Source organism: Hippoglossus stenolepis, chromosome 11 (genome assembly GCF_022539355.2).
Source record: "Hippoglossus stenolepis isolate QCI-W04-F060 chromosome 11, HSTE1.2, whole genome shotgun sequence".
Classification (NCBI taxonomy): domain Eukaryota; kingdom Metazoa; phylum Chordata; class Actinopteri; order Pleuronectiformes; family Pleuronectidae; genus Hippoglossus; species Hippoglossus stenolepis.
The window spans coordinates 4925701-4949715 of NC_061493.1; the positions used below are offsets into that span (position 1 = coordinate 4925701).

A 24015-nucleotide genomic window follows, 5' to 3' on the forward strand; every position below is an offset into this window, starting at 1 on the left:
CACCCACAAGTTGACCGGATTGTTTTTTCAGGTGGTTTTTTAGACTGGCATTGTTAAGGTGGAAATACTGACTGATTGTTTCACTCAAAGTAGGACGTTTATTATATAAAAGGCAAAAGGGGGACATGGTTATATCGTTTAATATGTTAATATTGTAGTTTTTAATATTTAAAGTTATCATCAAGGTAATGATGTTTCTATTGACTACATAAATATGTATTTTATTTATTCAGTTTAAATGCGAGAAGAACTTTATGTTGGTGAAATTAAAAATGTATTTATTTGTAGGAAGCTATTATTTCAAGATGCATGCAACATTGAATTATGCTATTTATTGATTTTTACCAGATACTGTACGTCCAGGTGTGATATGTCCAAGATGTCAATTATATGTGTCTAGAATAAAAAAAGAAACTTATACTTTTCCTTGGATGCAGCACTGTTGATGTGTCTGTTAGCACATGAGAGAAACGTCACTTGTTCCAATCAATTCTCCCCCAGCTTCTAGAGAATTCAGTGTCAGCTTTGCTCATTGTTTTCATAATGAGGTGAGCATTGATCAGTGTTAATTACTTGGTCCTAACAGGCCTATAGCTACATATTAATGAGATTCAGCTACAGCTGCAGCTACTGTCATTAGTGAGGAATCTGCCAGCATTTAAAATAATCAATCAACGGTTGGGCCTATAAAATGCCAAGAAAAAGTGCAAAGATAATAGAGACAATGTCTTGGTTCCAACCAAATTTTATAATTTTATTACCATGCGTAAATGCAGAATTACTATTTAATTAATGAACTTTATGACAATCAACTAATAAATTAGGTAACCCTTTATTGCAGATATAGCTTCTGTCCTAATGTGTATAGTCATGTTTACTAGGGTCCTTTGGGTTCTCGAAAGCCTCAATCTATATACCACACTGTAGAATTATTCTGAGCTCAAGCAGAGTCGGTTTGTAAAGAAAAGAAAAACCCAGCACCTCTTATGTCAAGTACAGTTATTAGAGAAAGTACAGCACATAAAGTCTGGTGTTATTGGATGGAAACATTACTCACCTGCATTTAAACAAGCTGAACCTAGAATCTTTTTTTTCCCCTCGAGACACATTAACACTTCAGTTTAAATGGACAGAAAAATGAGTTCATGAGTGCAGTGTAACTCAAGGGCACACAGCTGCTTGTATGTTTGTGGAATTCACTTTGGTTACGTGCCACATTAGCTTTGTCAACTCAACTTGTTCTCTCTACTAAACACACAGATATGCCAACATCTTTTTCAATTACTTTGTCGCTGACTGGACAGAGTTTGTGACCATGAAATGAAATAAATGCTCCAATTTAGACTTTATAAGAAATGTGATTTCATTTTATTGTGTTTGCTTCAGAAATTGTTTTATAAAATAGACTCCTATCGCTTTTCACATGCATGTTTTGTTGCGGTGATACTCTAAATGTTTGAAAGTGTTGTATGTTGCTTTTAATCAAACCAATATTTCTACACAGATGGTGAAATTAAAGCTGGATAACCTTCTGCCACAAATCCTGAACTGTTTTAATTTTGTAAATATTTCATTTTATTTCACAGTACCTTTTAATGTGAGTTTGTGCTTTAATATGAGCTCTACTTTACTCTGTTATCTATTTGCTTCTCCTGAACTGGACTAGAGTTGTGACTGCTGAGAGTTCCCATGGCAGCACGAGCCTGACAACTTCCATATCTGCTCCTGAAGAGCTGACACCAAACGTGAGCAGCCCGGGTCTGTCACATGCGCTGATGTGTGCTGCTGTGACTGGGTGAAAAAAGGTGGACCCTCAGTTACTGACAGCGTGTGGATTTTAAAGGGGGATAAAGAATTTGAATGAAGCCCATGCAGAGCTCTGTGAGTCAGCGAGAACAGATTCTTCACCTGGGTTAATGGGATAGTTCACAGAAAAATGAAAATTCCCTCATTATCTACTCACCACTATGCCGATGGAGGAGTGGGTGAAGTGTTTGAGTCCACAAAACACTAAGGAGTTACAAGGGTAAACAGTGTTGCAGCCAAATCCAATACAATTGAAGTAAGTAGGGACTGATTCTTTAGATGTAATAAAAAACATAACATGCCTCCATACTGCTCATGTTGTGTCATCCAAGTGCCTGCAAGCCCTGACATTCATATTTGACTCGAAACAAGGTCATTTACACCATGTTTTAAGCCTAAATGTCCGCTACCGGAAGTAGCAAAGCTAGCCGACGTAGCCACATGATGATGTGCCCGAAAGTCCTTGAACGCACCTCGTAGGAAGATATCAGAGGACATTTAGGCTAAAAACATGGTGACCTCAAATGACCTCGTTTTGAGTCAAAAATGCATGTCTGGGCTTGCGGACAGTGGTGAGTAGATAATGAGTGAATTTTTGGTGAACTATCCCTTTAAACTGGTGTCATACGTGGAATCAGCATGACTTGTCCGTGACATTAACAAAAATACACCTAAACTGTACCTGGATTGATAAGTTGTATTTCCACTACAGCTTCAGCGGTTGGTGTGTTTTTTTATATTACAGATAATGATTTCTTCTTTGAGAAATAAAAACCAATACATACGTTTTTTCACTAATTAATCAATAGTTAATTAATCACTAGGACAAGAACCAATATTTCAAACATATAAGACACAAAGACAAAACACTATTTCTGGTCTGCTGTGAATGTTTCTGCAGACAAAATCACCACAGCATCATATAGATTCCTTCAGGCCAAAGCAGTGAAGCACAACATGCCTGAGCTTCATGCCCTCTGCAAACACCACAACAGTCTGTGACATTATCACATAGCTGCCTGATAAAGTGATACTGATGCATCCTACACCTATTTGGCCTCAGATGGGACATTCCAAGAAAACTTGGCTGCAAGGATTTTGTAAGAATTGTTAAGGCAGCAGTACTGAATAGGAGTATTTTTAGGTAAAAAACACATTTAAGAATTGCATTTAAATATTGTTCTGACCCTGACGGTCCTCTGAGGCAGAGGCTTTACTGAGTGTGGTGATCTCGTGACCTTTCCTTCTGCATCACCAGCAGGTCAAAATAATCACTCCTCCAATGTAATGTTGCTACATCCAAAGATGAATTAGAAGATGTTTTGTCTTGTTGTACGCAGTATCTGGGCTGCAGAGTTACATATAATCATCTGTAGTTATCATCCAGTAAGGAAGACAATAGAAAGCAATTATTTGTCTTATAATTCCAGAAATCTTTGTCTGTCTGCGTGTGAAACACATACCTGGAGAATGTTATAACCTATCGGCTTCATGCTTGGCATGTTTTTAAGGGCCCTAGGAAGTGCAGTGTGGAATTTGCTGCGATTTGGACGTGATATGTTCAATACAAACTTTGAATAAACAGGTGACCAGCGCTCTGCAGCAGTGGCGGCTTGGAACAGGCACTGCACTAGTTTAACATAAAGAGGGAGAGGGACATAATAGTGGAGGACAACAACCTTGTTTTTGACTTTTTTGCCATTAAGCAAACAGTACACATGATAGATTGAGTGTGTGTGTGTGTTTGTGTGTGTCTCAATCTGCGGCTAGCGAGGCAGGCAGCTTGACTCCCCACAGTGATCCTGATTCAAAATGCTCACCAGAGAGAGGGAGATGGAGAAAGAGGCAGAGAGGGCAGGTGTTAAAGAGAAAGAGTGGAACAAAGGGAGACAGAGAAAGGCAAAGAGGACAGGCGAAAGAGAGAGAGAGAGAGAGAGAGGAAGAAAGGGGGAGACCAATTATGAAAACCGTACCACAGAGGGATAAGAGAGGGAGTGAGAGAGGCTGGGAAACAGAAAGAGGGAGAGATATTTCCTCTGGGTCCCTGAGAGAGAGAGAGAGAGGAGAGAGGGGAGCACAGTCTGTCTGCGTCCGGTCGGTCGTTCAGCTGATTAATTTGTGACAGGAGGGATTTCTGTGCTCCGTGCCTTGAATTGCTGCTCTAATTTATATGGTAATCTTCTTTAAGACTCCAGCAGCATACAAAAAACCTTTTATTTCCATCCCTGCTAAGCTAAAGCCTTTCCAATATTCACTACACACATACAAAATATACATAAATGCACGTAGCACGTGTGGGTCATTCTCTGTATGTGGGAAAATGCGAGGACACCTCTATTTTACTTTTCCAGATAAGGCTTTCCTGTGCTGGGAAATCGTTCAGCTGTTTTCTTTTTTTTCTTTTATTGCTGTCCCCCTTTTACCGCGAATAACCCTGAAAATGTCTGTCCCTCACCGGAATCTCATGTCACCCTGATGTGAAAATGCCGCTGTAAATAATTAGGGGCGTTTAGGAGTGGATAAAGACTCAAGGGCAGCTTTCGTTGGACACAGGGACAGTTTGGTTTCAGAGAGTTTGCAAGGACGAATAATAATTTGGGGGCAACAGCTCAGTTGGACACACCAGGTTAAGCCTATACATCCACGTAGGATGGAAGAAAATAGTGTAACTTGTGGATGTTCACATTGTTGGATGCCTGAAGACAGCTGTTTGATTGCAGAGTTGATCACTATAGACGTTCAATTTGGGTTTAGTTACTTTAGTGTACACAAGGCATCAGGATTTGTTTGTGCTTTTTCAAGCAATTGCGTATCACCAAATCCCAAGTCAGATATATCTAAATCTGAAAAATCATAGTTACAGCTTGGATGTTGCAGACTCTAACATTAACATTGGATGCTGTTTATGAAATATGATCAAAGACAGTGGACAGAGATTGCAGGCAGATAGAGATAGAGAGCCCACAGCCTTGTGCTTCCTAATCCCACTTCACCCATCATCCTCTGACCACAAGAACAGTAAGGAGGTGGACAACAGGAAGCTAATGAGCCTCAGCAGGGATGTAGTGAGGCCACAGACTGGGCTGTCCTGTGTGAGCCCCGCGGAGACGACATCAGCTCCATGACAGGCGGGATAACACAGCACATAAACCATCCCTGTGTTTTCCCAACAACAAGCCCTGGATCAACCTGAAGGATAAGAGGTATAGATTATGGATTGATGGATGGATGAGTTGTAAGGGTCTGAGCATTCCATCTACACATGCTTAAGGTTAAGATTGTGGGTGTGTGGAAGGATGGTTAGGGTAATATATGCTATACTCACACACATCACCCTGACCTCTATGCCATTGATGACTGCCTCACTACACAAAGGGCACAATACTTCCTGCTTTGGCACTGTGCCTTAGCACAGGGCGTACAGCGATGTTGCGAAAGCCAATCAGTGTTGAGAATGAAACTCTGATTCTGGCAACAACCTTAACTAGAAGGTCAACTAACTGATCACTGGTCAGCCTCAGTTAGCACTGGGAATGGCAGTCATCTGGATGCAGCTCCTGGAGAAGATGGTTGAATTCCCAGGGTTGTGTGCGCCTCTGCATGGTCTTATGGACCAACACATGACAGCTCTGGCTTTTCCACAACAGGTACAACTCAGTAATTGTTAGTTAATTAAGCCAATAGTCATCCACTCCTCTTTTCCAGAAGAGAACAGGCAGGTTGTGTTTACTTGCGAGTTAGCCAAATGATCCTGTGGCCAGACTTGCGTGAGTAACGCAACACACAACTTTGCTTTGTGTTTGGTGTGAACACAACATAACTCTTGGATCACTAAGATTAAAACCTAAAAAGTGTGATCATTTTCTATTTTTGGGATTAAATCTCTTTGTTTAAACATGTCCAAAGGTTTAATACAGACCAACAAGCACACAGAGCACAACCTACAGTACACCTGTCAGAATGGTAACACCAGAACAAACATTTTCTCCAAAAACTGGAACCACCACTGCCCCATACAGAAAATGGAGAAGGGAGGGGTGCAAGGACTTTTCTTTGACTCAGTACAGACCTGTCAGTGTGTCAGCCACTGTAATCCATTTATCCATAAGGTTCCCCTCCTTAGACTCATTTATTCAAGCTGTGGAACGCTCAATGTAGTCACCGTCAAGACGGTCAACACCCATAGCGTTATTGTTAAATAATTTAAGGGTTTCCACTGCACTGTAATCACTTTCTTAGCAGCTGTTAAACCTGAAAGTACAATGTGCTTCTGGTATTTCGGTACCCTGAGCAAAGATAAATCATTCAAACATTAAGACTGTAACATTTGTGTGTCCCTTCCAGAGATGACCTCTGACAATTTGAAAACAACAGCTTGCCAGAACTGAGCAACCGGTCGGCACTCTCGCATCATATTAATAAAAGTGTCAGGAGTCTTTAAGACCTGTCACAACTTGTCATCTAGTAGCCCCAGGCTTCTCATACTAAGACACTGCTTCTGTTTTCTTGATTTGAGAGAAATAAGAACCTGTTCTGCAAAGCAGTAATAACCAAAATCTTGTTTTCTGACATGTCAAGCATTGGAATTATCATGCTCCTCACAGGCCTACAGCAGAGATGTTTTCATGAGCGTGGGTACGAAAAATCCATTTTTCTCATCTGGCTCCTGGAATGGAATAAATCTCCCCAGGGATTCTGGACGTAGATCAGTTTGAGCGAGAGCAGTATTCCTCTTTTAGCCATGTCGTGTCTCCATCCTACTCCAGAGGTGAAAGTTATTTTACTGTGACTGTCTGTGTGAATGCTGATTGGAAAGGAACTCCCAAGATGTATATAGCTGAAGCTGTGAAAAACACTAGTGTGTGGCTGCACTGGTAATCCTTTAATTCGTTTGGCGGTGAACCTGCAGTGTAGCCCTTCACACAGAAGCTCAGTTTGACAAGTCAACAGCACTTGATGAGGGCTGGGAAACATGCAAGTGGTAAACAATTCTCTCCTGTGTGTGTGTGTGTGTGTGTGTGTGTGTGTGTGTGTGTGTGTGTGTGTGTGTGTGTGTGTGTGTGTGTGTGTGTGTGTGTGTGTGTGTATTTGTGCTTAAGCTTAAATGGGAAAGTGCATGTGCAGTTCACATTTTGTGTGTGTATGGGTCAACAATAAATGTTCTTCGTGTGTGTGTGTGGTTGTGCAGGATGGGAACCAACGTGTGTCTGTGTGCAAGTCTGTGTATGTATATAAATATGAGTGGATTGCATCTGTGCAGTTGCACATCAGTATGCAGAAATGACTATGTGCACATTAGGGATCAAGTATTTTCCTGCACATAACTGACCATTTTTTCAGACATGTAAACTTGGAATTCTCACCCTAAATGAAATTTGACTTGAAAGACATTGGGAGATAGCGGATAAAGTCTCAAGTGTAACTTCTGTGGGAGAAAGGGACAGTTTGGTTTTGGTGAGGTTGCAAGGATGGATAATAATTTAGTTGGACACTAAGCTAAGCTCTGATTTACATCGTGTGGGATGGAAGGTAATGGTAGGAAAGATTCACATGTTTACAACTTGTAAGTGACCAACACCCAAGACAGCTGAAGGATTGCAGGGTTATTCATGTAAAGACATTGAAATTACTATAAATGTGCATATACAAGCCATCCAGATATGTTCGGGTTTTAAGGCTCTAGCATATTTCTAGTGCCAAGACAAATATATCAGAGCTTTCAGACAAATCGGATGTATCATAATTACACTTTGGATTTTGCAAACCCACCTCTTATCACCAGACAATGACCTTAATATTGTACGGTATTTCTAAACTATGAAATATGTTCTATGACAGACAGACAGAGTGGACTGGGGCTGTGAGCAGAGTGGCAATAGACCCTCCTCGGCAGATCAGACCACAGCCTTGTGCTTCCTACTCCCACTTCACCCATCATCCGACAGCAGCCTCTCACCACAAGAACAGTAAGGAGGTTGACACAGGTAGCTAATGAGCCTCAGCAGGGATGTAGTGAGGCCACAGACTGGAATGTCCTCTGTGAGCTCCATGGAAACAACATCAGCTTCGTGACTGTCTGAAGACGGCAGCACATCCAGCAGCATTTCCACAATGACAGCTACAGCCTTGCATGCGGGAGCCCAAGGCATGTGTAAGTTCAAACGTTGCTGTGAAAAATACTATGTTAAGCTATAGTAAAGATGGGTTACAATAAAAGCCTGACTGATATGGATTTTTGAGGGCCGATACTGATATTTGGGGGTAAAATTTCTGATATCAGTATGTTGGCTGATATGTATGTTTGAGTTAAAAAATTGTCAATGATTCCTTATCAATATGCCTTATGATGTCATTATTAGTAACCAAGCGTTGAAATGACATTAATGTGGAAGTAAGTAGTCCCGATGTAGCAGTTAGTGCTGACAAAACTGGTGCAACAGGATTATACAGGAGTTCTTGATTAGAGTTTTTGGATTGGAAGACTACATGTCAGAATACAGTTTTATTTGCAGACATTTAGCTTTATTCACTCCAGTTCTGAAGAACTTTTTGCCAAAACGCTGAAGTGTGTTTTAAGTTGTAGCTTAGTTGTCATGAAGAACTGTCAGTAAAATTAAAATGTATGAAAATTGTGTGTTTGTTTTTTATCAACCTGTGAGCAGCTCTCGTATCTCCACATCTGTGGTCTTCCGGAGCAGTCGGACCAGAGCGGGTATGCCTCCACAGTTCTTCAGTGCAATCTTGTTGTCGTCATTGGCTTTTCCGTACACCAGGTTCCTCAGGGCTCCGCAGGCGCTGCGGTGAACATCAGTCATCCGGTGGTCCAACAGGTCCACCAGCAGCTGGATGCCGCCCTGCCGCCGGATCTGAGGGAAGAGGGGGGAGGAAGGAATTAATATACAGCGACAGAAGAGGAAAATTATAGGAGTTATTCCATACTTTGCCCATGTACTAGCTGAAGATATTAGGGCTTGTTTACCCCAATGAGAAAATTGGGTAAGTAAATTAAAATTTCTGCTTCTTCACCAAACTTGGAAATGATCAGGGAACAGTTACAGGTTGTCTGTGTGTGTGTGTGTGTGTGTGTGTGTGTGTGTGTGTGTGTGTGTGTGTGTGTGTGTGTGTGTGTGTGTGTGTCTGTGTCTGTGTCTGTGTGTCTGTGTGTCTGTGTGTGTCAGGCGTCCTTCCCTGCTTTCTTTTTACAGATAAAGAGATAACACCGGGCAGACTCTCTCCTCTCTATAAAATCCAAAGACACATTAGTGAAGGAGACAGAATGCTCTGCATGTCGTCTCCTTGATGCCCTCAGTAAAGGCAAAGACATTATCAGCTGATGCACTGTGAATAAAAATCTCTAACCAGACTCGCATTATTTTGAAACTAGATGCCAGAGTAGATGTTAGTTGCTCACGTAATAATGTAATAAAGTAATGAATGTGTTATGCTAAAAACTATTATAAAATATAACATTACAACATTACAATTCGTTGCCAACTAGTTTTACCTTTTGACAAATTAAATTTGCTATAGCAAGGATAAGAAATATAAATATTTTTATTACTGGCCATTATTTATTAGTGGGCAATTAACTACAAATAATTCATTAGTGTTTTGGATTTATTACAGTTTTGTTTACCTGTAACACATGAAAAAAAGTGAATAGCTATCAGTTGCTAATTTGTCTAAAAATCGTAAATATTCACTATTCACACACGTTCTAACACTGTCACATTGGTATTTGATTAATTTAAATTAAAAAAAGAATTAATTAAAAGCTTAAATTGAAAGTATTACTGTCTCTGAGTCCTGTCTGAGGGGATGTATTAAGAAGTAACTCATTGAATTGAGTGCACCAAACAAGTCGTTGCAGTGTTTTCAGTGCTGAGAGACTGAACAGGCCCTTCGCACCTCTTCTATTACTCCACCTTTCAGACACCTCTCTCAAGGGCAAAAAAGGCCTGTTTACTGTTGTGTTGGCAGCCTTGCTATAGTCTAAACACAACCATACTTCATTCCTCTATACACTCTCTACATCACTCATCTTTCTTCTCCATCCCGCTCTCTCTCTCTCTACTTTAAATGCCTGTTGGCGGATCTTTGTTTGAAGAACCTTGTTTGCTGTTAAATCCATCGTCTCCATGGGGATTAATAAAGTTGCATCGAGCGGAATTGAGTTGACATTGAGGAGAGAGACGGAGAAGTTTTTTACCCAAGACACAGAGTGGTGATGGCTCTCAAAGGACGGGGGGATATAGAGCACCGGAGCAGGTTGATATTCAGAGTTGGGTCAAGTGTGTATATTGAAGAGTTAATGCCTGAATTAAGATGTGTGTTGGAATGTCCACTGTTGTTGTGACACACACAAACACACACAAACACACACCAATATATACTCAATAACACCTTCATAAACTTTATTGCAGTGCGGTCTTTGTTGTAGTTCTGCATGTTATTAAATAGATTCAATATTTAGCTGTATAATTATAGCTGAAATTGTGAAACCGTTTCATCATGTGGCAACCCACTGTGAAATCACCGAAACTGAATTTAGGCAGAGAGCTTAAAAACACTGTATGGCCAACTATACTGTACCTGCTACCTGCACCACACCAGGCTCCTGACTGCTCCATTAGAAGTTGGTGATAACAAAGATAGCTTTCATAATTTGAGGTTAACTTTATGCCAAGTGTTAAATAATGTTATTGTAGCAGGTGTTCCTGTGTGTCATGAACTTTACAGTACCTACATTTGCGAGTCTTAAAGGGGAATTTCTGGCAACCTGGCAATCTACAGGGCCAATAACAAGAGTTTTTATGATTCCGATTATTTTACACACCCACATTTATAAGTGAAGGAAGATCAATGGAATTGATTTACATTATCTACTTGTTAGCTGTAATCACTGACTATATATAAAAAGTATGCAACAAAGTTTCCTGCAGGTTAAATTCATTAGCCGTCTTGTAACGATAACGTTATAATAACAGTTGTGCTGTTTCTTCAACAACCATATGGCTATTTCCCCCTCTTTTTTACTCTGAAAAATCCTACTTGAAAAACTCCACAGCAGGATACCTTTCTAGAAACAATGTTCAGCGTAACTCTCATAACCTGAGCACATAGCTCAGATCATATCTGCATACTAGTGAAAGTGGGTCTATGGGGGAAAGGATGTTGTGTATGTGTATGTTTTGATTAAACCAACTCTTTAATAATTAATCTGAATAAGGAATCACATTTCTTGGTGTGGTTTCTCTTCAGAGAGCAGTACCTCAGATTTGATCTTGTTGTCTCCAAAGCAGAGGTGCTGGAGGTAGGCAGCAGCGTTGGATTGGACTGATGGGAACTGATGCTGCAACATCTGGATTACCTCTGGCAGCTCTGGATCCCTCCAGCCAAACTCCCTACAGAGACACAAAGAGAGATAAAGATTTGTGTGTGTGCCTGTGTGTGTGTGCATGTGTGTGCCTGTGTGTGTGCATGTGTGTGTAGGCAGCTTGCCTCCCTACTGATACCCTGATTTAAAATGCTCACCAGAGAAAAAGACAGCGAGAGGCAGAAATGCAGGTTGGAGATGAATAATAATAAAACAAGATCAAATACACAAATTTGTACTCGCACTGCTCCATGATCAGTTTTAAATATTATCAACTAAAATAGCTGTTAAATGGGATCACAACAGCACTCAGTACTAACCTAAAAACCCTAATGGTAATTTGCTGTCAGTAGGTGAAGGTTTAATAGTGAGAATGCATCAAAGACATTACACCTGCATGTGTAGATCTTTCCCTGTATGTTAAATTTGTTCACCCACACATATTCATATTTGACTAATTAACTTGTAACACAATGCTCACCATGTAAATACACAATTTCAAACAAAGAATGATGCAAATGCAATATCAAACATTCCGTAATGCCATGTCTTGATTGTGTCAGAGGACAAACATTGAACAATCTATTAATCTGACATTATTGTATGAACATAATATGATAGAAATCGACATTATATTGTACTTCTGTTGTACTACGGAAGAACAGAACTAAACGCTGATTTAGACAGCAGAGATTAAAACAGGAAAGTTGAAATAAGTTTAGATGACAGTGCTGGAGAGCTGTATGATATGAATAGGATCAAATTATGATGACATAGTTAAAACCCACACTGCCGTGCTTATAACATTTCCATAGGAGCTGTATTTTATCTCCACCAACCCCATAATTGATGTTTAACTTGGTTAAAATCATGAAGGATTCAGTTTATTATAACAGCAGCTGTAGAGGATGGAAATGTGTTTTAGAAAATAAAAAGTCAACCCAAAGAAGCATCTTATTTTTACTGGAAGTGAATAAGAGATTGCACTGAGTTACAACAGTTAGTGAGGCACGGGCAGTTCAGATGTGACGTCATGACTTCAGTAGCCAAATATCAATGTCCGTAGCTCTCGAATGAGATGGATGTAATGTTCATTATTTATTCCATCATATCTATAGACCTTTGGCCATGTAGTATAACAACAGCAAAACCTGGCACATGTCAAGCCCTGACATCCCCAATCTGATCTGTGCAGGCTGAACTGACACATACAGATGGTGATTAAAGCTGAAAGCTGTTTGTTGTCTTTCAAGTGAGCAGTGTTTGTTTTGTCAGGTCACACTTCAACACTCATTTAGAACCTTCACCTGCCAGGATTTTACGTCTCTGTATAATAGACCATATCCTTTAAATGACCACACACCCAATGAAGAAATCACTTTCAAACAAAAACATACACAGCATGGATAGAAATACATGTATACAAATGTGTATAAGGTCTAGATAATCAGAGTCAGGTCATTTCCTGTTTACATTTTCTTAAAAATAAATTCTAAATGTAAAAAAAAAAATCTAAATTCACAGGTAAAGACCAAATTATGTAAATCTTTTGGGGTTTATGTTTGGGGTTTGATTTTTTATTTCACCACTATGAATGACTTTGCAAAATAGAAGATCTCCAGCGATTAATAATAGATTTCCATGCTGCCAAAAGAGCTAAGACAGTACATGTTTTATCAAATGAACTTCAGTTGAGCAGTTTCCTAAAGCAAACTGACACAGCACACGGCTAAAACATATGGGAAAAACAACTTACTTTAATCTACTGTCACTAAGGTTAAAGTGCCCCTTCAATAATTTCATCTATTTTCTCTTGGCTATGATCTATCATGTGCAGCACCATTAAAAAAGTAGTAACTTTCTGTGGTAAATTATGGACAGAACAATGGCAGCTGCTCTCCACTAATTTCTACTAAGCTCATCTGGCACATAGCATACGCACTTGAGGCTGAACATATAGCAGACCCTTTGTGAGCGAAGCCGCTTCACTTTGCTTTGGCACTGGAAGGTGAAGAACAACAGGAGCCATCTTGCCCTGTAAGAGCTCCCCCCCTGCTGCAGCGGAGAATCCCTTCCTCCCCCCAGCAGCTTTGGTTTTAGTGAGTAACCTGGGTCCACCAGTGCTTTCTGCCTAAAGGCACGCTTTAGGCACCCACATGCAGAAACAAGCCCACTAACCCCACAAATGTGTGTGAAGAAGGACACACGGGGGATTAATGTGAGAAAGATGTGATGTAAGAGAATGAAGTCGAGAGGAATCAGAAGGAAGCGGTGGAGGTAGGGAGGGCGGGGCTTATTGATGTCGATTTCTGTAGCCAATGGCAAGAAAAGTGGCACGTTTCGTTGACAGCGTTGGTTTCTAGGGACCAACGGAGATGGGTCTTATTCCCTCTGTGTGATTTTTCATTTATAAACCTGAGGTGCATGGAAGGAGGGTAAGATACTTGGTGTTAATTTTGCTACAATTGTGCTTAACAATGTTCAACTCAGTTGAAACATTCTCCTGCTTTTAAAAAAACATTTTCTGACAGTTGAGAGAAGTTTGGGCTGCATTTAGAAGCCCTGTTTATGTGGAAGCCATTTCCCTTTGATGTAGCTTATTCTTGATGCAGCAACAGCCCAACGTCCCCGTGGAGATAATTTCAGTTCAGTTAGATCTAACACATGCACACACACCACCGAATGCTGTAGGACAACTCAGTATGCAGCTTAGAGCCGCATTAGATAACGGTAAAGCACACACACAATTCCAGCACACTAGTATCGTAGTCAAAGAGTGTGTGTACGTGTGTCTCTCTGTGTGTGTGGTGTGTGTGTGTGTGTGTGTGTGTGTGTGTGTGTGTGTGTGCGTGCGTGCGTGCGTGTGTGCGACGAGACTTGTGTACAAACCCAGCCATCAGAGGCAGTGCAGAGGAGCCAGGATTAGAAAGCTTGTATCTGTAAGTTTCATTTGGGCCAATGGGATGAAACCAGTGTTTGAAAAATGGGGAAATGGGAAACGGAGCGAAGAGAGAGAACTATTGGAAAGGTTGTTTATTTCTATATCTCTCACTTTAGCAATATTCTAGTTTTTTCGCCCTCACATCTCATTGTCTCTCTGAGTTTCTTTTCCTGACCCCCTCCAGGCACAGCCCTACACAAACACACATACACATCCACAGCATTAACATAATCATGATGTTGTGCACAAATAAGCATGTGCCTCATAAATATGATCATAGATGACATAGGCTTGTGTAGGTCACCTTCTGGGCTAATTGACAGATAAGACATCTAAAGTTATAGCTGAGCAAGCTTTCAGATGTGTGTATAACTATATGTGTTTGTGTAATTATTTATGTTTTTTTGCATTATAAAAAGAGGGGGAGCAGGGCACCAGCGATGGCATGTGTTGACATGAAGCTTCTTAAATAACCAGTAAACCAGATGGCGGCACTATATCTGTCAAATTCAGCTAGTTATGTAATCATTTGGTTAATTTACAGGGTTAAACTCAGCTGGTACAAACAAAATAAATATTATTAACCATTTTTAAAAAGGCTAATGGGGATAGAGGTGTTAGAGAAGCAAGCAAAATATTTGCACTTTAGTAAAATCTTTCCATTTGATGCTACTTTACAACCACAGCTGCTACTTTTTAATCCTAAAGTTTAGATCCATATTTTCTTTTCTTTTGAAGCACCTTCCCATATGACAACTGAAACAGTTGTTTTCAGCTGTAATGATTTTTTTCCGTCCTTCCTGGATGCGCAGAGATCCCATCTTAATGTAGGAGATAGGAGACAAAATCAATTGTGTATGTTCTGTGTGGAAAAAACCAAAACATTTTAAAGTTTTATCAAAGCTTACATAACACAGTAGGTTAAGTCAAATCAAGTGGGCATCTTCCAAAGTCATCTTCAGAGTGAAATTCACTCCCACTGCGGCTCAGAATGGAAACATTGTGTGGGAAAACAGGAAGAGGGAAATCTGCCATCAAATAACTGTAAATATAGATGATTTCACATCCTCAGACAGTCAAAGCCTCATCGGCATTTTTACACAGAACATAAACTGGAATCAAATCAGGAAGAGATCTCGTTGTGGCCAGAACGGAGCAGAGGACCAATTACAACAGCAACCTCTTCGATGTCCAGATGGACATTGGAAAAATGTGAAGCTATCTTTTAAAAGAAGGGTTGGTGATTTGTTTCTGAAACACCTCTGTGCTCTCCCTGCACATACACTGACATGCACCACAGAAGCAAGTGAAGACTCACGGAAAAGGAGTCGGCTTCTAGCATTTGTCAGTCAGTGCACGTTCTTGTGTTTTGAGGGGTGTAGCTTTGATGAGAGGGCCGATGGGAGGGGGTGGGATGTATCAGTTGCATTTTTATGTAGTGTGTCGTGCTCTTGCTTGCTTTTCCAGTATTACCGACCTTAGCCTTAAATAGGCTCTTAAATCTGAATACCTCCACCAGATATTAGACAGAAAAATAAAATGCATTGGGAAGTAGCAAGCAACAAAACATGAGAACAAGTTCACTGTCACCAACAAATTCAATCTGTGTTCAGATTTCACAACGATTGTGATGGTTTGTTAGACAAACTGTGACTATTGGTTGCTGAGGGTCGATAACCTTACGTTGATAAGCAGGCCAAATCAGCAATAACTCATTTCCCAGCATGCATTGAGTTCTATGCTTACAGCCGTTAGATGCTGTATATCACACCATATTAAGGTAAGTCACTGTAGTTATGGGATACACCATTAGTGAAGAGGGCATTTCTTGTATCTATGATGCAGTGGTAGAGATAGTACGTGTTCAAGGACACAGCCCACCCTGCAGGTGCCCAAAATTCACGGAGAGTTCTGAAGATCAGTTTCTGTTACAATGCCCCACATACTCGGAATATGGATTCTGATTGACATCATTGACACCACTGACGCCTTTCATTCATTGTGTACTTAAAGTTCCATCATTTGTATCCCCGTCATCAAATGTAAAGACCACATGCAGCATGTAGCATCTCTCAGAGTGTCTATTTATCTGTTTGTACCATTGTCAGTTCCTCTGCTTTTACATTTAACATTGTTATTTGACCTTGTTTTAGTTGATGGAGTCTGACATTCTTTTATGTCTGTATGATCTTAGTTGTGTTTGAGTTCACTGCATGTTTGGCCCTTTGACAATAAGGTTTCTGCCTCAATGCGTCTTCTGAGGTTTTTAAATAAATAAATGAATGAATGAAATGAATTCCCCGGTTCCTTTCATCTCACAATTCTCCATCAATACCTTCTTCAACTCTCTCCCCTTTCTGAAAACCTCTCCTTTACATCTGTGGCAATCAAAGAAATTCCTCGAAAAATTATTCTTTAAAACAAAGAGTACAGCGGAAGTTCTATCTGAGCTTTAAGGATGAACAATGGAGATATTTGAAATTGAATTTCCCACCACGTCAGGGTAGCCCACAGTGAAATATCTGAGATGCAGAGAATTCCACTCAACTTAGACCCTTTGTAATTTTTTATAAATTTAACAATAACAATTTTACTCTTGAGAGGAAACGTTCATATGAGACGTCCATCAACACTCAATGTTTCTCCAATCTTTTTTCTAGAAAGGTGCCACTGCTGAACTGGTTATTTGAGGTTGTAATTGTGTTTTTCAGGTATTGCTCTCATCCAAACAGCACCCAGTGATGTAACCTGCACATCAGTTGCCGGAGAATTAACACTGCTTGAAGGAGAAAGTGACACAGAAATCTAAAATAATTAATTAAAAACACTCTTTCTCACATCTACCTCCTATCTGAAGTGTGAGGTCAGAGAGGGGCCATACACGTGTATCCGCGAACACACACACACACACACACACACACGCACACACGCACACGCACACGCACACACACACCTATTCAATAGAGAGTGGATTGCGTACACAAAATGAATGTGAATGGAATGAATGAAGTGGCACAGACTAATTGTTGGTACAATAAGTGACAGCCCCACACACACTGAACAAACCCTGAAAAAAAGTGTGCAGGACAACAACATAATGAGGGAAATGCCATTGTCACACATTTTGAGGCGACAGGAAACATGAAAATGCGATAAACAAACAAAAACATGGAGAAATTAGCACACACACATACATACATGCTCACACACACTTGTACACACACACACACACACACACACACACACACACACACACACACACACACACACACACACATGTACAAGGACAGAAGCAGCGCCTATAATAGTTGTAGCCCCACAGTGGCACATCACAGCAGATCTAACTCAACCCTGGGCCTCAGGCTGTGATGCTCTGCAGGCACACACACATGCTAACACACAAATACACACAAACACACACACACACACACATGCCTGCACATACAAACACACACAAACTGAAAAATAAATGTACATCTTCAACATATTGTAAAGGTCCGCACAGACTACAGGCTTCATCTATAAAATGTATCATACCGGAGCAGAGAGTACACATGAGAGTAATCTACCTACAATCAGAATCTAGACAAAGTGTGTGCGTGTGCGTGTAAGTGTGCGTGTGTGTGTGTTCTGCCCCAGAAAGCTGTAATGGTTCATTCATTCCCTAACTCTAGCCTGCAGCCGTACTACTTTTCACTCAGTGATTCTCTCTTTCACTCTCTCTTTCTGTCCCGGTTTGTGTGTCACACACACACAAACAGGGACAGAAATGTGTGTGTGTGTCGTTCGAGAGCATAGGGAACACAGGAGGAAATTGTGCTTCCAGTCCCAAACAATGTATGACAACATCACAGCAGGATGAGCAAATAATACTGAGCCATCTGTGAACTTTGGGCAAAAAAAATGTTCGGTGAGAGATTGTTTGCACTGGTTTAGTGTTGGGGTTAAGGAAATAATATGCAGGATGTTTGGATAGCACTGCTGCTGTGACACAGCACATAACAGCACAGACAATTGTTGAATTTATATCCCACCACGTCCCGTAACCTTCACAGGTGACAAAAAGCCTATTGTTATTAAATAAAATACTGTTCCATTAGTCTAATAAAAGACAAAATCAATGAAATGGCTGTATTATTTATGTAGACTGCAAACACCATTACATTTACGGAGACTGAGATAATAAGCATCATTGATCTTTGCTTCCTAGACTTTGTTTGGTTTTCAACTTACTCATCTTTTCTTTAGAATATAAAAATTATATTTTGTCAGTTTTTAATTAAAATATATTTAAATGAAACAACTAAAAGGACACAGAGTGCATCCAAGGCTTATTGGCCACTTTATCACCATATTGCATATACATGCATTAAGAAATAAAAAATTCCCAGCTGATCTGGATCCACACCAAAACTTCCCTGACCCATACCACATCCTTCCATCAAGTTTCGTGGCGATCCGTCCAGTAGTTCTTTTGTAATGCTGCAAACTAACAAACAAATGAATACAGATGAAAACCCAACCTCCTTAGTTGTCAGGCCTGAGTGGGCTCTGCAGGTCTTTCTCTAAATCCAGGACAAAAGCCAGAAAGCCCACACCACTGCTCGCAAAGTTTAACACTGCTGGAAGCAAACAGTAATAACTGCAGCAAACTAAGTTGACAATATGATTGGTTTTTAAATGAATTTAGATGTTTTTTACATTTGGATTTTGGCAGCTGGTGGAACAACAACACGATTTGGAAACGTTTCTCCCATCAGCAGTGGAAATTACACCCATGGAGCAGCATGGTGTCGTGCTGTTATTCAGTGTTGGAGTCAATGTTGGAAATTGACCCAATGGGCTGTAAAAACAAGGCAATAATAACATCACACCTCCTTTTTTTTATACTACTTTACTTGTTTCACGAAAGCACAAGAAGGCACCTACATGACTTCTTCAAACTGATTTTGACAGAAAGTTTAACCTCAACCCAGAAACAGATGTTTTCACTTGAGGCACTTTTAATTGCTGACCTGTCCCCTGTTTTGTTTTTCAAGTTCTTCCTTTATTTTCTCTGTCTGCGCTTTCTATAAATACGCTAATTTCATAACCTTGTCCCTCTGCACCCTAACCCTGCAGACGGCTCTGATCTTAACACGTCAGATTAAATGAAAAAAAAATTCTAAAAAAGAGAAAATAAATGAATAATGGTATGAGGAAAAAAGTCTTTAAGTTACTTCTCGCAGAAAAATATGCATACATGCATGTGTGTGTGCATGTGGGCTATTGTGTGAGTGTGTGCGACTTTGAAATCCCCCAAGAGCTGTGTCATTAGGTTACTCATTGGACTGGTGCGAAGTAATGACAAACTGTCAATCTGCTCTTTGTTCCTGGCCAACCAGGTGGGCTATCTCACATCACCACTTGTCTGGGTATGTGTGATTGTGTGTGTGTGTGTGTGTGTGTGTCTGTTTCTACAGTCAAAACATTTACAGCACAATAAGAGGTGCCAGGCTGCAGGCGAACCAACAATTAAAGCTGGTAAATAAATAAACTATCTATGAATTATGTATTCACAAAGCAGGGTGAGGTGCTGTAATGTGAGGGCTGCAGGCAGATAATGCTCACTTCTATATCTGGCTGAAAGGATTTCCTGTGAGTCAGGGTTTTTTAGTGGAATAGAGCGATTTGAAACCGGGTAGCGAACTATGCGATTTGTGTCGCATATATTTGTGTGTGTGTGTGTTCGGGTGTGTGTGTGTGTTGAGGGGAGTGGGTTGAGATGATGTCTGATGACTCATTCCCCCAAAAGGCGAGACAGAAATACAGACAGACACGGAGACAGTCAGGTTGGGTAAACCAGCAGAGAAAACTGACGTGAGAAGAAAGGAGGGGAGAGCGAAGCAAGTTAAAAATGAAAAGTCAAGGGCGCTGACTCATTTTGCGGCAGGACATCGACCAAAACTTCAGGTGGCTGATTAACAGCAAACACATTACAGTGTATTAATAGCAAACTAGAATAAATTACAATACACTTGAGCAGAAACTGATCTCAGACCACCAGGGATGTGTCCACAATATGTTCAGCTGAGGATATACAGTAATTAACACCAGAGCTGATTAATGATGGACAACACAGGTTAGACTCAGTCGTCCATGTAAATGTCCTTCAAGTGATGTTGTAGCATGAACTCTCCATGTTTTCTTCATCAGGTCTCATCTATCCGTCTCACTCCTTCTCTACGGACCCACAAGTGTCCTCTATTCTTCACCAAACAGTGAGTGAGTGTGTAATTAAGATGGTGTACTTCACAGGTTTGTTGTCTATTGTACAGTGTGTGTACTGTTGTCACACAGGAGTATGTGTCTACAACCTCTTATACAACAGCCTGAACAAAGAGAGGCTTTGTCATATACTGTATGATGAAGTATTAGAGCCACCCTAAAAAAGTAAAACTAAAATGAAAAATGAAAACTTTTTTAGAATAACATTGCAAATTTGAGTAACAAGTCATTATATTATGAATTTTTCTCCATTATACTTGATAAGAACAAAGACAGTCATATTTCCCTGTGAGCACATTATTAACTCCGCCAATCTGCATTGATTATTCTGATCATATAAAACTACTCCCCTCACTAAACTTGGTGGAAGGATGTTGTACGGGCCAGGAAAGAACCCAATAAGTTTTGGTGCAGATCCAGATTGGGGGGTGGATCCTGGAAAATGATTTCCACTTTGTGAGCATTGTGAGCTATGTGGTGTTTTTCAACATTTTCATTGCTTTATAAAAATGTGTGCAATTTGGTGCAGTGAATTGAAATGTAGTTTCAACAGGGGACTGTTCTAGTGCCATTCTAGTTCTGTATATCTTTTACACTGGGCACCATAACCCATGATATTTTTGTCACCCTCTCCTAAAACAGAGATTTTGTTACGTGTTGGACAAGTGGAACAAGATCAGCGTCCTACCAGTTATGATAAACTGATTATGTAACACTGTTTTTTACTCAAAATTACAACTTCATTCACACAATATTAAGATTTTATTCTTAAAACATTATGTCTTTGTTATCAGAGACCCTGTAGTAATATGACAATGTATGCCTTAGTGTAAGATTAGGACAAACCCTCTCACATCCGTCAGAAGACAGAAAGCCATTAGAGTAGAATTACACTTGTTTCAGGTCTGCATTTCATTCATCAATATATCTTTTCAGAGGTTTGAGATTATATCTTTCATGTTATTTTTGCTTGATCTCCATCAGAGGCACTGACTGTTCCTAGTTGGATTAAAATGGTTACTTTTATACTTGGGGTCAGAATATACTGTACATCATTTTCAGAGATAGATAGAACTGAATTTGACAAACAAACTGTTTTGGTTAATAACTTCTAAAGCATTTGAATAAATAGTCTGTATGTATTTTGATTGTATAGGAGGGGCAACATAGGTGTTTTTTATTAACAAGAACTAAAGTTGGATAGATCACTGGTCCAATGTGCCATCTGATTGAAATATGAGAGGATTTTGGAAAGGAGTTCAGAGTGGCAAAGAAAAAAGGACAGAGACTATAAGAAAGACTGATGCTGAGAGAAAATTTGAAAACGAAAAGAGTGTTGTCTGTATACTTGTGTCATTCAGATAGTGTGTGTGTGTGTGTGTGTGTGTGTGTGTGTGTGTGTGTGTGTGTGTGTGTGTGTGTGTGTGTGTGTGTGTATTTGAGGTGTGTGTATTTGAGGGTGTGTGTATTTGAGGGTGTGCTGGTATGGATGACTGACTGGCCCACTGAGGCTGGAAGAGATGAACGAAAGGTCAGGAGATGTCATGCAGAGCAGAGAAACACACACCCACACACACACACACACACACACACACACACACACACACACACACACGCAGTCCGTCTCAACCCCATGACTGAATATGGATCAGAGGTTCTCACTGTGCTTACGAGCATGAAATAAAATGAGGCACTTTTATGATCGGGTCAGATCCTGTCTTTGTATTCGCGGGAACGTTTCCATAAATTACCGACAGCCTGAAGGAGGGAAAGTGTTGGAGAACATAAGAAGCTGTTTCCACAGTAACCTTAGGTTAACCCTAAGGTTACTAACCTACCTTGATTTGCCAGACGGTGCCAGTGTGTGGCTTGACAAATCAGCTAAGTGTTATTGGTTGGAAGCTTTGACAGGATAAAGATACCATTAGGGAGCCTGGGGCAGACGGTGCCAGTGACCTTACACCTCTTGAGTTATCATGTATTCACTGTGCTGATATACAGAGCATGAGTGTAATTAGTGATTTGATTCATTTCATTTTTATTCCTCTACATAGTCTATATCTACTACTTCATTTCATAAGAGACACTGAAGTGTTTCTGTAGCTCAATTCATGGTGGATGAGACAACCTTTTGTTCCCCAAGACATGAACAAGACTAAAACTACCTTAGATATAATGTTTGATCACAAAACCTGTGAGAAGTTTCTTGAATTAATAATAATGACTATAATGAGAAAGATGAAGATGAGATAAGTACAATATAGCCTGAATATTCAATGACCTGAATGGACCCCATAAATCACATACTGCAGTGCCTGACTGGTACAACAGCATCCTCCACCACTGTAGGTTAGCCGGCATATTGTTAGCTAACATTATGAATAAGTCAGTAGTGTTGGCTAATGTTATGTCTCTGCCAGTATTTTTAGCTAATGCTAATGTCTCTGGCAGGATCCTGTCAGCCATAGACTGTATATGAAGGTGGACAACATGGTGGCTCCCTAAAAGTGAAGCTGAAGCAACGTGATTGCCCCCTGGTGGCTGGCTGCAGTATAGGTCATAAATCCCATAGAACGGTAACTCATGGTTTTTGTTTGTTTTTTATTAAATACTGATGCTAAAAAATGGGGAGACTGACTTGCGATTGGTCGAAAATGTGATACACCACAATCACTAGTGCGCAAACTCTGGCTCCAAATGAGGTCATTGACACAAGATGGCAGCGTTCATTTCGTGGATATTTTGGCTTCATTTCTGGAAAGTGGGAGGAGGTGGTGACAAATCGTCCATCCTTATTGATATTTTTCTGGCAGTATTGTTAGCTAATATTAGGTCTCTGGCAGTAATGATAGCTTTGGGAAGGACATTTGTAATGACTTAGGGACTATTTGTGTCCACAATCCCAGTCAAAATCAGAAAACATGTGACAACAAAAGAGCTGAGACAAACTGAGACAGACTAGCATTGTGACATTAATGGAAAGGTAAGCCAACATTATCATATTAACTGCAATAGGATATTGTGGTGTAATGATAAAGTCACTTTTACTTGGCAGTCTTTTCTGGTAGGAGTGAGGGCCAAACTTGACACGGAGCAAGCCACACAAATACAACGGTCACAAAGCACGTTCAGAAATCACCAGGACGGACAATGGAAACAAACAGTGACCGAGTAAATCAACAGGTAGATAAACGGATGGAGGGATGGATGGATAGATGGAAAGCCCAAGGAGAGAATGAGGAATATTTACAATCTAAAAAACAGTTCCTTCCATCATATACCTACAACTTTAAAAAAAAAAAAACTAGTAATTACTCTGTTCTTTTAGGAACTTCTGAGAGGTTTCAGGTCACATGACAATTATGTCATACTAATATAATGCCATATCATAATTAAATGCAAAGCCATTATTTGAAAGCCAATATTCACAGCTATTGTCTAATTCAGAATCCAAATATAGCTAAAAGGAGATTCACTGCTGCACTGTGGGTACATGGGTGACAATACAAATGTGAAATGTTGTCATGCTGCCATTAACATCAGCGTCAATTGGTGTCATATTGATAAGATGGAGCGATTCAGTGAATGAGACAAAGGTAAGATTGATACACAGAATGTATATATG

At 40.1% G+C, this 24015-nt stretch overlaps 1 protein-coding gene across 7 annotated transcripts in view; it reads right to left on the minus strand.

Annotated features, from left to right (window-relative positions):
* Positions 1-24015, minus strand: part of ctnnd2b (catenin (cadherin-associated protein), delta 2b) — a 167265-nt gene that overhangs the window by 43891 nt on the left and 99359 nt on the right. For all 7 annotated transcript variants that reach the window (XM_047342110.1, XM_035171323.2, XM_047342112.1 and 4 more), the window contains 2 exons: positions 11078-11210; positions 8459-8672 (listed from right to left, as the gene is read on the minus strand). In XM_047342110.1, the coding sequence (XP_047198066.1) occupies positions 8459-8672; positions 11078-11210 (347 nt within the window). The remainder of the gene's footprint in view (positions 1-8458; positions 8673-11077; positions 11211-24015) is intronic.